Source organism: Anomaloglossus baeobatrachus, chromosome 2 (genome assembly GCF_048569485.1).
Source record: "Anomaloglossus baeobatrachus isolate aAnoBae1 chromosome 2, aAnoBae1.hap1, whole genome shotgun sequence".
Taxonomy (NCBI): Eukaryota; Metazoa; Chordata; class Amphibia; order Anura; family Aromobatidae; genus Anomaloglossus; species Anomaloglossus baeobatrachus.
The window spans coordinates 278,735,240-278,750,614 of record NC_134354.1 but is presented as its reverse complement, the minus strand read 5'-3'; the positions used below and the strand labels follow the sequence as shown (position 1 = coordinate 278,750,614).

The 15,375-nt window shown below is 52.4% G+C and overlaps 1 protein-coding gene across 2 annotated transcripts in view; it reads right to left on the bottom strand.

The window, feature by feature from the left end:
- Positions 1-15,375, bottom strand: part of LOC142289850 (uncharacterized) — a 135,391-nt gene that overhangs the window by 65,067 nt on the left and 54,949 nt on the right. For both annotated transcript variants that reach the window (XM_075333795.1, XM_075333796.1), the window contains exon 4: positions 1,022-1,068. In XM_075333795.1, the coding sequence (XP_075189910.1) occupies positions 1,022-1,068 (47 nt within the window). The remainder of the gene's footprint in view (positions 1-1,021; positions 1,069-15,375) is intronic.

The window sequence follows — 15,375 nt, the reverse complement described above, 5'->3', positions numbered from 1 at the left end:
TAAATAAGGCTCCAGCCCTCGGCGCTGCTGATTGTACAGCGTCTCTCCCCTACCCTGATTGACAGGGTGGGGGCGGGAACGAAGCTGAGCTAGGCCGCAAAAGCCGGGGACTGGATTTATAAGCGCCGCCGCCGTAAAAGCGCGGTCGGCGCTAAGTCCCCGGCGCACTACAAGTCCCAGCCGCGCCGCCGCTCCCGGAGCGTCCGGCGCGGTAGTTCCCAATAAATAAAGTCACTCAGCTAGGCTGCAGTGACTGTAACCCTTTACTGTCCCCGGCGCACTAGCACACCCAGCAAGTCTGGAGTGTGCTGTGCCTGTGTGTACGGGGACACAGAGTACCTGAATGGTGCAGGGCCATGTCCCTGAACGGCACTCCCGCTCCACATCCAGCAGGTTCAATGGGTCTGTGGATGGAGCCCGGCCTCAGGGCTTTGGGGCCGGTAAGATCCCACTTCCTCAGAGCCCCTCAGGGGGATGGGGAAGGAAAACAGCATGTGGGCTCCAGCCGCCGTACCAGCAATAGGTACCTCAACCTTACAAACCACCAGTGGGGTGAGAAGGGAGCATGCTGGGGGCCCTATATGGGCCCTCTTTTCTTCCATCCGATATAGTCAGCAGCTACTGCTGACTAAACAGTGGAGCTATGCGTGGATGTCTGACCTCCTTCGCACAAAGCCGAAAACTGGTGAGCCAGTGATCCCACTGGGGGTGTATAGCCAGAAGGGGAGGGGCCTTACACTTTTTAGTGTAATGCTTTGTGTGGCCTCCGGAGGCAGTAGCTATACACCCAATCGTCTGGGTCTCCCAATGGAGCGACGAAGAAAGGGTAGATTCCAATCCCAAGTTTTGGTGGCGAAGTTATAGTGCATAAGATATTCAGAAATAGAAGAGCACATATTGAGTTAAAATGTCTCAATGAAAACAGTTTTTATTGTCTTACTAATGAAAAATAATGTGTTAGCTGCATTTATGTGTGTGAAAGCTAAAACATTTTACAGTTATATGAATAAAGAACATGTACCACTTTTTTTGACTTCAATCTTTCACCTATCCATGACCGTCGTCGACCTGGAATAAAAATGATAAAAATTATACTTAGTACTTAATTCTGTATATGCACTGTTTTTGACATGACTACTTTAACGCCCTTAAGGACCCATGACGTGCTATACACATCATATGTCGTTTCCCAGCCATTGATGCGGGCTCGCAGGCCAAGCCGACATCTTTCCCTGCAGATGATGGCTGAATGATTCAGCCTTCAACTGCCTCCCTGCACACAGCTCTTAAGATGTTAAATCCAGCTGTCAATCTCTGAGAGCAGCATTTAACATGACACTGACAGAGGGTGCACTGTTCTGACCCCTCATCGTGTGCCCATGACGCCGATGTGTTGTCTTCTGTGACAACCCTTGTGTCACACACACACACACACACACACACACCAATATAGGACAAGTGATGAAACTATTGCAGGTTCAAAATTAAACACAGTACACTTTTTACCACATTAAAAGTAAAAAAAATGTACACATGTGGTATAACTGTGTTCGTATAAGTATGATGTATCAAAATATAAAATAAATTAATCTGATCAGTAAACGGTAAACAGTAACAAGAAAAAAAATGACAGAATTTCAGTTTTTTGACAACTACAACAGAAAAAAAATAAAAACTACAATAAGATCAAACATTCCATGGATATACTCGAAAATAATAAATTTAAAACATCAGCTCGGGGCACGAAAAATAAGCCTTCACAGAGCTCCATATGACAAAAATTGAACATGTTAAAGCTCTCAGAAAGTCATGACAAGCAAGATTTTTTTTTTTCAAAATTTATATTTTTTCACCACTTAAACTGCAGAAATTCACTTTTGCCATTTTGCCACATTTGGATTTTTTTCCCCGCTTACCATTACATCATATGATAAAGAAGGGAATTTTGTTTACTTACCGTAAATTCCTTTTCTTCTAGCTCCTATTGGGAGACCCAGACAATTGGGTGTATAGCTTCTGCCTCCGGAGGCCACACAAAGTATTACACTTTAAAAAGTGTAACCCCTCCCCTCTGCCTATACACCCTCCCGTGGACCACGGGCTCCTCAGTTTTGGTGCAAAAGCAGGAAGGAGGAAACTTATAAATTGGTCTAGGGTAAATTCAATCCGAAGGATGTTCGGAGAACTGAAGACCATAACCCGAAAGAACAACCAGCCCAAAGGGCACAGGGGTGGGTGCTGGGTCTCCCAATAGGAGCTAGAAGAAAAGGAATTTACGGTAAGTAAACAAAATTCCCTTCTTCTTTGTCGCTCCATTGGGAGACCCAGACAATTGGGACGTCCAAGAGCAGTCCCTGGGTGGGTAAAAGAATACCTCAATAAGAAGAGCCGAAAACGGCCTTCTCTTACAGGTGGACAACCGCCGTCTGAAGGACTCGCCTACCTAGACTGGCGTCTGCCAAAGCATAGGTATGCACTTGATAGTGCTTCGTGAAAGTGTGCAGACTAGACCACATAGCTGCCTGACACACCTGCTGAACCGTTGCCCGGTGCCGCAATGCCCAGGACGCACCTACAGTTCTGGTAGAATGGCCTTTCAGCCCTGAAGGGAGCGGAAGGCACGAAGAACGGTAGGCCTCAAGAATCGGTTCCTTGATCCACCGAGCCAAGGTCGACTTGGAGGCCTGAGAGTCCATACGCTGGCCAGCGACAAGGACAAAAAGCGCATCTGAACGGCGCAGGGGCGCCGTGCGAGACACGTAGAGCCGGAGTGCTCTCACTAGATCCAAAGAGTGCAAAACCTTTTCACACTGGTGAATTGGATTAGGGCAACAGGAAGGCAAGGAGATATCCTGATTTAGATGAAAAGGAGATACCACCTTAGAGAGAAATTCTGGGACAGGACGAAGAACCACCTTATCCTGGTGGAAAACCAGGAAGGGAGCCTTGCATGGCAGCGCTGCAAGCTCAGACACTCTCTGAAGTGATGTGACTGCCACCAGGAAGGCCACCTTCTGCGAAAGACGGGAGAGAGAGACATCCCGCAGCAGCTCAAAAGGCGGCTTTTGAAGAGCCGTCAGGACTCTGCTAAGATCCCAGTGTTCCAACGGACGTTTGCAAGGTGGGACCATGTAGCAGACCCCCTGCAGGAACGTGCGGACCTGCGGAAGCCTGGCTAGACGCTTTTGAAAGAAAAACACGGAGAGCGTGGATACTTGGCCCTAGAGAGAGAGTCGAGGGACAAACCCTTGTCCATTCCAAATTGTAGGAATGAAAGGAATGTGGGTAAGGCAAACGGCCATGGAGGAAAGCCGTTATCAGCGCACCAGGATAGAAAGACTTGCCAAGACCTGTAATAGATCTTGGCGGACGTTGGCTTCCTGGCTTGTCTCGTGGTGGCAATGACATCCTGAGATAACCCTGAAGACTCTAGGAGTCAGGGACCAATGGCCACCTAGTCAAGTTGAGGGCCACAGAATTCAGATGGAAAAAACGGGCCTTGTGACAGCAAGTCTGGGCGGTCTGGAAGTGCCCACGGTTGACCCACCGTGAGATGCCACAGATCCGGATACCACGACCGTCTCGGCCAGTCTGGAGCGACGAGAATGGTGCGACGGCAGTCGGACCTGATCCTGCGTAGTACCCTGGGCAGCATCGCCAGAGGGGGAAACACATAAGGCAGTCGAAACTGCGACCAATCCTGGACTAAAGCGTCCGCTGCTAGAGGTCTGTGATCCTGAGACCGTGCCATGAAGGCCGGGACCTTGAGAGATCAACGTCCTGCGTTCCTCAGGGGCGATGGATCTCTCGAAGCACTTCTGGGTGCAGAGACCATTCCCCCGCGTCCATGCCCTGATGACTGAAAAAAACTGCTTCCCAGTTTTCTACGCCCGGGATGTGAACTGCAGAGATGGTGGAGCCTGTGGTTTCCACCCACTGCAGAATCCACCGGACTTCCTGGAAGGTTTGACGACTGCGAGTGCCGCCTTGGTTCGCGAACGGCACTGCCTCCATAGCTGCAACCATCTTCCCCAGGAAGTGCATGAGGCGCCTTAAGGGGTGTGACTGACTCCGAAGAAGTGATTGCACCCCCGCTTGCAGAGAAAGCTGTTTGTCCCTCGAGAGTCGCCAGAGCGACGGCAAGGCTTTGTTGACACGCCACCTGAGAAGGGGCCCAGAGGTGAAGAAACGAGCCGCAGGACGAGAACTGAACTCTATCCTGTAACCATGAGACAGACTGTCTCTCACCCATCGATCTTGAACTTGTGGCCACCAGGCGCCGCTAAAGCGGGAGAGCCTGCCACCGACCGGGGATGCGGCTAGGGTAGGCTGAGAGCCATGAGGAGGCCGTTTTGGAGGCAGTGCCCCTGCGGCCTTTTGGGGTCGTGACGTGGGCCGCCTCGCATATGAGTTCCTCTGGCCTTTCTCCGGCCTGTTGGACGAAGAAGAATGTGGCTTGGCGGAGGGACGAAAGGACCGAAACTTCGATTGGATTTTTCTTTGCTGAGGTCTCTTAGGTTTGGACTGGGGTAAGGAGGAGACCTTTCCCTTGGATACCTTAATAATATCATCCAATCGTTCGCCAAATAAACGGTCGCCAGAAAAAGGCAAACCAGTTAAGAACCTTTTTGAAGCCGAGTCTGGTTCCCATTCGCGCAGCCACATGGCCCTGCGAACTGCCACGGAGTTAGCATATGCTACAGCCGTGCGGCTAGTGGAGTCCAGGACGGCGTTCATGGCGCAGGACGAAAAGGCTGATGCCCGAGAGTCAAAGACGGGACATGCAGAGCAAAATTCCGTGTGACAGCATTAAACTCCTTCAGACAAGCCTAGATTGCTTGGAGAGCCCACACGGCTGCAAAGGCCGGGGCGAAAGACGTGCCCGTGGCCTCATAGATGGACTTCACCAAGAGCTCTATCTGTCTGTCAGCTGCATCCTTCAGGGATGAGCTATTTGCAACAGACACCACGGACCTAGCAGCCAATTTGGAGACTGGAGGATCCATCTTGGGAGAACGAGCCCAACTCTTAACGACTTCAGATGGAAAGGGGTAACGCGTGTCAGTGTGACGTTTAACCCAGCGCTTGTCCGGGACCGCTCCGGGTTTCTGGACAGCATCCCTGAAGTTAGAGTGATCAAAAAACGTATTGCGTGTACGTTTGGGGAACCGAAACTGGTGTTTCTCCTGCTGAGAAGCCGACTCCTCTACAGGAGGAGAGCGAACCAGCACCTGGATGATGGACGAGATAAGATCATTTACTAAGGCGTCCCCCTCAGGAGTATCAAGGTTAAGGGTGAAGTCAGGGCCAGAGCCCTGAGCTCCCCCGTCTGCCTCGTCTTCCTGAGAGTCCTCAAGCTGGGATCCCTAGCAGCGTGAGGAAGTCGGGGAAGAGTCCCAGCGAGACCGCTTAGCCGGTCTTGGACTGCGGTCCGGGCAGGAGTCCTCCGCCTGAGACCTAGGGCTCAACCTGGGAGCGCGCTGCGGCGCTAACCAAGCGGGGCCTGGATGAGACAAGCTAACAGGGCCAGGGCCTGTGAAAGGTCCGGTCTGGACTGCAATGTCTCAAGGAGCCTAGAAGACCATTTGATCATATGAAAACGACTGAGGGACAACACCGGTGACTCTGTCCCTGCAGCCTGCTCAGGGGGAGCAGGGGGGTCTACATGAGCCGAGGGGCCCACCAGTGCCCGAGGCTCCGGCTGAGCAAGCGAGGCAGGAGTCGAGCATTGCTCACAGTGAGGGTAGGTGTATCCCGCCGGTAACATAGCCCCACAAGAGGTACAGACCGCGAGAAAAACCTGTGCCTGTTGTCTCCTAGGAGAGTGACCACTGAAGGTTAAATGTGAACAAAAGGTATACAGTCTGTCCGAACCGAAATATATATAATATATACATATGTATCCGGCACCCTAGGGGGACCAGCACTGGGTGCTGTTTCACCCTGAGCTCCCCTGAGAAGCACCCACCGGCAGAATGCCAGAAAATGGCCGCCGGAGCTCTCAGGGGAGGAGCGGGGCCGAGGGCGGCGCCAGCAAAGAGCGGGAGTCTGGGTTCCCCACAGTGGTCAGTGAGGGGGGAGGAAGACATGCAGGATGTTCCAGCCCTCACATCCGACGTCATGTCGGTAATCCCGCCCTTAGCCCTGACAGGCAGGCCCGGGGGCGGGATTTTCGCGACTAGGCCGCGGTGAAGCCGGGGACTAAATTTGAGGTCGCACCCGACCAGCAGGCCCGGTCGGCGCGGAAGTCCACCTGCCTCCTCAGTTTTACAACTACCACGGCTTCCGGGAAGAAGGTGCGCTCCCTGTACAGTCCCCAATGGGGACACAGAGTACCTTTAAGTAGCAGGGCACGGTCCCTGGGGTTGAAGAGGCTCCGGTCCGGCAGGTTCCACCAGGGGCTGCGGATGGAGCACGGTCCCAGCAAATGGATGACCGCTCAGGTCCCACTTCTCCCAGCCGCATAAGGGGTGGTGAAGGAGACGGCCTGTGGCTCCAGCCTCCGTACCCGCAATGGGTACCATCTGGGGCCTCCACAGTGGCCAGTGAGGGGGGAGGAAGACATGCAAGATGCTCCAGCCGTCACATCCGACATCATGTCGGTAATCCCGCCCTTACCCCTGACAGGCAGGCCCCGGGGCAGGATTTTCGCGACTAGGCCGCGGTGAAGCCGGGGGCTAAAGTTGAGGCCGCGCCCGACAAGCAGGCCCGGTCGGCGCGGAAGTCCATCTGCCTCCTCAGTTATACGACTACCGCGGCTTCCGGGAAGAAGGTGCGCTCCCTGTACAGTCCCCAATGGGGACACAGAGTACCTTTAAGTAGCAGGGCCCGGTCCCTGGGGTTGAAAAGGCTCCGGTCCGGCAGGTTCCACCAGGGGCTGCGGATGGAGCACGGTCCCAGTAAATGGATGACCGTTCAAGATCCCACTTCTCCCAGAGCCGCATAAGGGATGGTGAAGGAGACGGCATGTGGCTCCAGCCTTTGTACCCGCAATGGGTACCTCAACCTTAACAACACCGCCGACTTAGTGGGGTGAGAAGGGAGCATGCCCCGTGGGGGTCCTCTTTTCTTCCAACCGACAACTAAGTTATGAGAATGCATGAGTGGATGTGTGCCTCCTTCCACACAAAGCATAAAACTGAGGAGCCCGTGGTCCACGGGAGGGTGTATAGGCAGAGGGGAGGGGTTACACTTTTTAAAGTGTAATACTTTGTGTGGCCTCCGGAGGCAGAAGATATACACCCAATTGTCTGGGTCTCCCAATGGAGTGACAAAGAAATGTATTGTGACATTCAGAGGTAGAACTCATCATGTAAATAAACAAATCCTGTTGGAATAAGGGGAGGGGAAAAAAAAAACGAGCAAAAAATCCCCCCAAAAAACTCCCAGTCCTTACAGGGAGCCAACCAGCAGAATTTTGCTGTATAGAGTACAGCCAGTGCCACAATGGTGCTAGGAAGCTGAATGCAATGATACCTTCACTTCACAGATTCCATGCTTGATTGCTGAAATATCTTATCAAGTCCCAAAAATGCACTGCTCGTTTGTTTGGCGTGTGCATCGGGGCAGGACTACGTGGGTCGGGTCCAGCATTCTTAATCAGCCCCATTTTCTTTGCCTGGTCTTTCTCCCCCATCGTTGCCATTTCATTTATTTCCTGTGCACACACACAATATCATCGTGAAGTATTTAATCAACTCTTTACTAAGATGGAGTTAGAGTCAGCCCCTGTGCATAGCGCCATCTTATTGAAGACGTCTCCTCCGGCTTCCTACTTATCTGATGCTGTTGCTGAGGGCAGCACACGCGCCTTCGCCTCCTTTTCCCTCTTCAAGACTGTTGCCATCCTGTTGGCTTTAGTTGTGGTAATGGCTCCTCTTCTATTGTGACCACATGCACTCAAGGGGTCTTGAAGAGGGAAAAGGAGGCGAGGGAGCATGTGCTGTCCTTGGCAACAGCATCAGAGGAGTACGAAGCGGGAGGAGACATCTTCAATAAGATGGTGCAGGGGATAGTGCTATGCGCAGGCGCAGACTCCATCTTAGTGAAGTTGATTAAAATACTTCACAATGATACTGCCAACGTAGGAAATGTCGGCGACAGGGAAGAAAGTCCAGGCAAAGAGAAAGCATGAATAGACCCACATAGTCCCACCCCAAACAAACGAGCAGTGCATTTCTGGGACTTGGATTAAAGATATTTCAGCAATCTGTGAAGTAATGGTATCATTGCATTCAGCTTCCTAGCACCAGTGTGGCAATGGCTTTACTTTATGTAGCAAAATTCTGCTAGTTGGTTCCCTTTAAGGCAGGAGTCCCCAACCTGAGGCTCAGGAGTCACGTTACTTGCGGGCCCATGATGTGTGGCTCCCGGCTGTCAGCTATTGCATTAGCACCAGATCTTGCAGACAGCTATTTAGAGCAGCCTCCAGATGGTGACATGTGAGTAGCCATACACTGAAGAACAAATCGGAATGGAGGTAAGAACCCCTGGATACTTGTATACTGTGTGTGGCGATATCTGTGGTAAAGCTATGGCTCTCATTATACTGGTTCTCAGGGCTCTGGTGTCACTTCTGTGAGGGGCGGCAGCTAGATGTGGCTCGTGACCTTCCTTCAGATATGAATGTGGCTCTCAAGGTCAGAAAGGTTGGGGATCACTGCTTTAAAGAGGTTAAATAATACTCAAAAGTATAAAAAACTTGGAGGTATATCAGAGAATTTTTTTTTTACTAATTTCTCCACATCTCATCATTTTATACTCGTCTCCCCACAATCGTTCCCATTGAACTGATAATTCACTAAATCCAATGCAAAATTTCCCCTGGAAGGAGGCAGAGACAATAAGGATTTCAGCTTCAGTAAATGATCATGGTACAGTAGCAAAATAATTCATTCATTCTGTCTTCTGTCACACTTAGAAGAGGATGCAGCTTTTCACTGACACAAGATAAAGAACAAGTACAGTGTGAACTAGTGGCCCCCCTTTCAGACCTAAATAACTTTATAAAATACAAGGATTTTTGTGTACTCACCGTAAAATCTCTTTCTCCGAGTCTTCATTGGGGGACACAGGACCATGGGTGTATGCTGCTGTGATTAGGAGGCTGACACTAAGTAGACATAAAAAAAGTTAGCTCCTCCCTAGCAGTGTACACCCTGAGCTGGAGGCGGATCTATGCCATTTTAGTGTACAAGCAGTAGTAGGAGAAACCTGAACAACCATAACTAATCAAGGTAATAACAAGAAACACACAGTATCTTATCTAAACCTATACTGTATATAAATATATATATATATAAAGACATAAATAAGCCGGGTACAGAAGAACGTGTTCCCATAAAGAACCAGTAACATCCGGCAAACTAAGAGCAACCCAATATCCAAACAGGGTGGGTGCTGTGTCCCCCAATGAAGACTCAGAGAAACAGATTTTACGGTGAGTACACAAAAATCCTTCTTTCTCTATCGCTTTCATTGGGGGACACAGGACCATGGGACGTCCAAAAGCAGTCCCTGGGTGGGAACAGGAGCAATCATACAGATTCAAAACATATCCAAAACTCTGTAAGAATGCTCGGTGCAAAAGTATACCGACTTATCATAGGTGTGCGACAGCCGCTTGCTGTATCCTGGAAACCCTGGAAAGAAGGGAATTTTGTTTACTTACCGTAAATTCCTTTTCTTCTAGCTCCAATTGGGAGACCCAGACAATTGGGTGTATAGGCTATGCCTCCGGAGGCCGCACAAAGTATTACACTAAAAGTGTAAAGCCCCTCCCCTTCTGCCTATACACCCCCCGTGCTCCCACGGGCTCCTCAGTTTTGGTGCAAAAGCAAGAAGGAGGAAAAAAATTATAAACTGGTTTAAAGTAAATTCAATCCGAAGGAATATCGGAGAACTGAAACCATTCAACATGAACAACATGTGTACACAAAAAAACAGGGGCGGGTGCTGGGTCTCCCAATTGGAGCTAGAAGAAAAGGAATTTACGGTAAGTAAACAAAATTCCCTTCTTCTTTGTCGCTCCATTGGGAGACCCAGACAATTGGGACGTCCAAAAGCAGTCCCTGGGTGGGTAAATAATACCTCATAATAGAGCCGTAACGGCTCCGTCCTACAGGTGGGCAACTGCCGCCTGAAGGACTCGCCTACCTAGGCTGGCATCTGCCGAAGCATAGGTATGCACCTGATAGTGTTTCGTGAAAGTGTGCAGGCTCGACCAGGTAGCCGCCTGACACACCTGCTGAGCCGTAGCCTGGTGCCTCAAAGCCCAGGACGCACCCACGGCTCTGGTAGAATGGGCCTTCAGCCCTGAGGGAACCGGAAGCCCAGCAGAACGGTAAGCTTCGAGAATTGGTTCCTTGATCCACCGAGCCAGGGTTGATTTGGAAGCCTGTGACCCTTTACGCTGGCCAGCGACAAGGACAAAGAGTGCATCCGAGCGGCGCAGGGGCGCCGTACGAGAAATGTAGAGTCTGAGTGCTCTCACCAGATCTAACAAGTGCAAATCCTTTTCACATTGGTGAACTGGATGAGGACAAAAAGAGGGTAAGGAGATATCCTGATTGAGATGAAAGGGGGATACCACCTTAGGGAGAAATTCCGGAACCGGACGCAGAACCACCTTGTCCTGGTGAAACACCAGGAAGGGGGCTTTGCATGACAGAGCTGCCAGCTCAGACACTCTCCGAAGTGAAGTGACTGCTACTAGGAAAACCACTTTCTGCGAAAGGCGTGCGAGAGAAATATCCCTCATTGGCTCGAACGGTGGTTTCTGAAGAACCATCAGCACCCTGTTCAGATCCCAGGGTTCCAACGGACGTTTGTAAGGAGGAACGATGTGACAAACCCCCTGCAGGAACGTGCGTACCTGTGGAAGTCTGGCCAGGCGCTTCTGAAAAAACACAGAGAGCGCAGAGACTTGTCCCTTAAGGGAGCCGAGTGACAAACCCTTTTCCAATCCGGACTGAAGAAAGGACAGGAAAGTGGGCAAGGCAAATGGCCAGGGAGAAAAACCCTGAGCAGAGCACCATGACAGGAATATTTTCCACGTCCTGTGGTAGATCCTGGCGGACGTTGGTTTCCTAGCCTGTCTCATAGTGGCAATGACCTCCTGGGATAATCCTGAAGACGCTAGGATCCAGGACTCAATGGCCACACAGTCAGGTTGAGGGCCGCAGAATTCAGATGGAAAAACGGCCCTTGAGACAGCAAGTCTGGTCGGTCTGGTAGTGCCCACGGTTGGCCGACCGTGAGATGCCACAGATCCGGGTACCACGACCTCCTTGGCCAGTCTGGAGCGACGAGGATGGCGCGGCGGCAGTCGGCCCTGATCTTGCGTAACACTCTGGGCAACAGTGCCAGAGGTGGAAACACATAAGGGAGTTGAAACTGCGACCAATCTTGAACTAAGGCGTCTGCCGCCAGAGCTCTGTGATCGTGAGAACGTGCCATGAATGCCGTGACCTTGTTGTTGTGCCGGGACGCCATTAGGTCGACGTCCGGCATCCCCCAGCGGCAACAGATCTCCTGAAACACGTCCGGGTGAAGGGACCATTCCCCTGCGTCCATGCCCTGGCGACTGAGAAAATCTGCTTCCCAGTTTTCCACGCCTGGGATGTGAACTGCGGAGATGGTGGAGGCCGTGGCTTCCACCCACATCAAAATCCGCCGGACTTCCTGGAAGGCTTGCCGACTGCGTGTTCCTCCTTGGTGGTTGATGTAAGCCACCGCTGTGGAGTTGTCCGACTGAATTCGGATCTGCTTGCCTTCCAGCCACTGCTGGAACGCTTTCAGGGCAAGATACACTGCCCTGATCTCCAGAACATTGATCTGAAGTGAGGACTCTTGCTGGGTCCACGTACCCTGAGCCCTGTGGTGGAGAAAGACTGCTCCCCACCCTGACAGACTCGCGTCCGTCGTGACCACCGCCCAGGATGGGGGTAGGAAGGATTTCCCCTTCGATAATGAAGTGGGAAGAAGCCACCACCGAAGGGAAGCTTTGGTTGCCTGAGAGAGGGAGACGTTCCTGTCGAGGGACGTCGGCTTCCTGTCCCATTTGCGTAGGATGTCCCATTGAAGAGGACGCAGGTGAAACTGCGCGAAAGGAACTGCCTCCATTGCTGCCACCATCTTCCCCAGGAAGTGCATGAGGCGCCTCAAGGGGTGTGACTGACCTTGAAGGAGAGATTGCACCCCCGTCTGTAGTGAACGCTGCTTGTTCAGCGGAAGCTTCACTATCGCTGAGAGGGTATGAAACTCCATGCCAAGATACGTCAGCGATTGGGCCGGTGTCAGATTTGACTTTGGAAAATTGATGATCCACCCGAAACTCTGGAGAGTCTCCAGAGTAGCGGTGAGGCTGTGCTGGCATGCCTCTTGAGAGGGAGCCTTGACCAGCAGATCGTCTAAGTAAGGGATCACCGAGTGACCATGAGAGTGGAGGACCGCGACTACTGTAGCCATGACCTTGGTGAAAACCCGTGGGGCTGTCGCCAGGCCGAACGGCAGTGCCACGAACTGAAGGTGTTCGTCTCCTATGGCGAAGCGCAGAAAGCGCTGATGCTCTGGAGCAATCGGAACGTGGAGATAAGCATCTTTGATATCGATCGATGCAAGGAAATCTCCTTGAGACATTGAGGCGATGACGGAGCGGAGGGATTCCATCCGGAACCGCCTGGTCTTTACGTGTTTGTTGAGCAGTTTTAGGTCCAGGACAGGACGGAAAGACCCGTCCTTCTTTGGAACCACAAACAAGTTGGAGTAAAAACCGTGACCCTGTTGCTGAAGAGGAACAGGGACCACCACTCCTTCTGCCTTCAGAGTGTCCAGCGCCTGCAAAAGAGCATCGGCTCGCTCGGGAGGCGGAGATGTCCTGAAGAATCGAGTCGGAGGATGAGAGCTGAACTCTATCCTGTAACCGTGAGACAGAATGTCTCTCACCCAACGGTCTTTTACCTGTGGCAGCCAGGTGTCGCAAAAGCGGGCGAGCCTGCCACCGACCGAGGATGCGGTGTGAAGTGGCCGTAAGTCATGAGGAAGCCGCCTTGGTAGCGGCACCTCCGGCGGTCTTTTTAGGGCGTGACTTAGACCGCCATGAATCGGAGTTCCTCTGATCCTTCTGAGGCCTTTTGGACGAGGAGAATTGGGACCTGCCCGCACCCCGAAAGGACCGAAACCTCGACTGTCCCCTCCTCTGTTGGGGTAAGTTTGGTTTGGCCTGGGGTAAGGATGTTTCCTTTCCCTTGCAATGCTTGATGATTTCATCCAATCTCTCACCAAACAAACGGTCGCCAGAAAATGGCAAAGCGGTTAAGCACTTTTTTGGAAGCCGAATCTGCCTTCCATTCCCGTAGCCACAAGGCCCTGCGTATTGCCACCGAATTGTCGGCTGCAACCGCCGTACGGCTCGCAGAGTCCAGGACAGCATTAATAGCGTAGGACGCAAATGCCGACGTTTGAAATGTTATGGAAGCCACTTGCGGCGCAGACGTACGTGTGAGTGCGTCAATTTGCGCTTGACCCGCTGAGATAGCTTGGAGTGCCCATACGGCTGCGAATGCTGGAGCAAAAGACGCGCCGATAGCTTCATAGATGGATTTCAACCAGAGCTCCATCTGTCTGTCAGTGGCATCCTTGAGTGAAGCCCCATCTTCAACTGCAACTATGGATCTAGCCGCCAGTCTGGAGATTGGAGGATCCACCTTGGGACACTGAGTCCAGCCCTTGACCACGTCAGGGGGGAAGGGATAACGTGTATCCTTAAGGCGCTTAGAAAAACGCTTATCTGGACAAGCCCGGTGTTTCTGGACTGCCTCTCTGAAGTCAGAGTGGTCCAGAAACATACTCGTTGTTCGCTTGGGGAACCTGAAACGGAATTTCTCCTGCTGAGAAGCTGACTCCTCTACTGGAGGAGCTGAGGGAGAAATATCCAACATTTGATTTATGGACGCGATAAGATCATTCACTATGGCGTCCCCATCAGGAGTATCAAGGTTGAGAGCAGCCTCAGGATCAGAATCCTGATCAGCTACCTCCGCTTCACCATACAGAGAGTCCTCCCGCTGAGACCCTGAACAATGTGATGATGTCGAGGGAATTTCCCAGCGAGCTCGCTTAGGCGGTCTGGGACTGCGGTCCGTGTCAGAGACCTCACCCTGGGATCTATGAGACACCCCGGGAGGACATGGTTGTTCCAACTGAGGGGAACCAGGGGGCAATGATTCCACAGTGCCCATGGTCTGAGATACCGGTTTGGACTGCAAATCTTCTAGTATCTTAGCCATAGTCTCAGAAAGCCTTTCAGTAAAAACTGTAAACTCCGTCCCTGTCACCTGAACAGTGTTAGCAGGTGGTTCCCCCTGGGCCACCCTTAGCAGAGGCTCCGGCTGAGTAAGTGCCACAGGGGCCGAGCAGTGCACACAATGAGGGTCAGTGGAACCTGCCGGTAGTGAAGCCGTACATGCGGCGCAGGCAGCATAGTAAGCCTGTGTTTTGGCACCCCTGCTTCTTGTGGGCGCCATGCTGTTGTCTCCCCTGAGCAACCCAGGAGGGTATATAGCCAAAAATCAACCGTGCACTATACAGTGTAAAGTATAGCCTATAATCATATAATCTATAAGTACACTTCTGCACAAGTGGGGCCAGCACCTGAGGTGCTGCTTACCGGCCGCTCAAAGCGGTTGTGTGGCCACCAGAATCCCTGCCTGGGTCTCCCAGAGCTTGTCTCCCCTCTCCAGCGTCAGAAGAGCTGACAGGAATGGCTGCCGGCGTCCTGAGGAGAGGAGGGGGCCGTGGGCGTGCCCTAGAAAGTGCGGGAAACTGGTGCCCCACTGTGCACAGTGAGGGGGGAGGAGTATGCAAAGCATGCTCCAGCCCTCAGTGCTGACATTCTGTATAGCGTCCCGCCCTTCCCCTGACTGGCAGGCCTGGGGGCGGGAAGAGAATGAGACTAGGCCGCAGAAGCCGGGGACTATAGTTATAAGCGCGGCCGCCGTATAAGCGCGGTCGGCGCGGATGTCCCCGGCGCACTAACAGTCCCAGCCGCGCCGCATGTATAACAATGGCAGCGGCGGTCAGCGCGGTAGTCCCCAATACACTACACACCCAGCCACGCTGCAGCGTGTGATGGCACAAGTGCGGTCAGCGCCGCGGTCCCCGGCGCACTAACACACCCAGCAATGCTGGAGTGTTTCTGTGCGCGGTCCCCACGGGGACACAGAGTACCTCAAAGTAGCAGGGCCATGTCCCTGACGATACTCGGCTCCTTATCCAGCAGAATCCCCAGGGGCTGTGGATGGAGCACGGACTCAGTGCCTGGAGACCGATAGGATCCCACTTCACCCAGAGCCCTAAGGGGGATGGGGAAGGAAA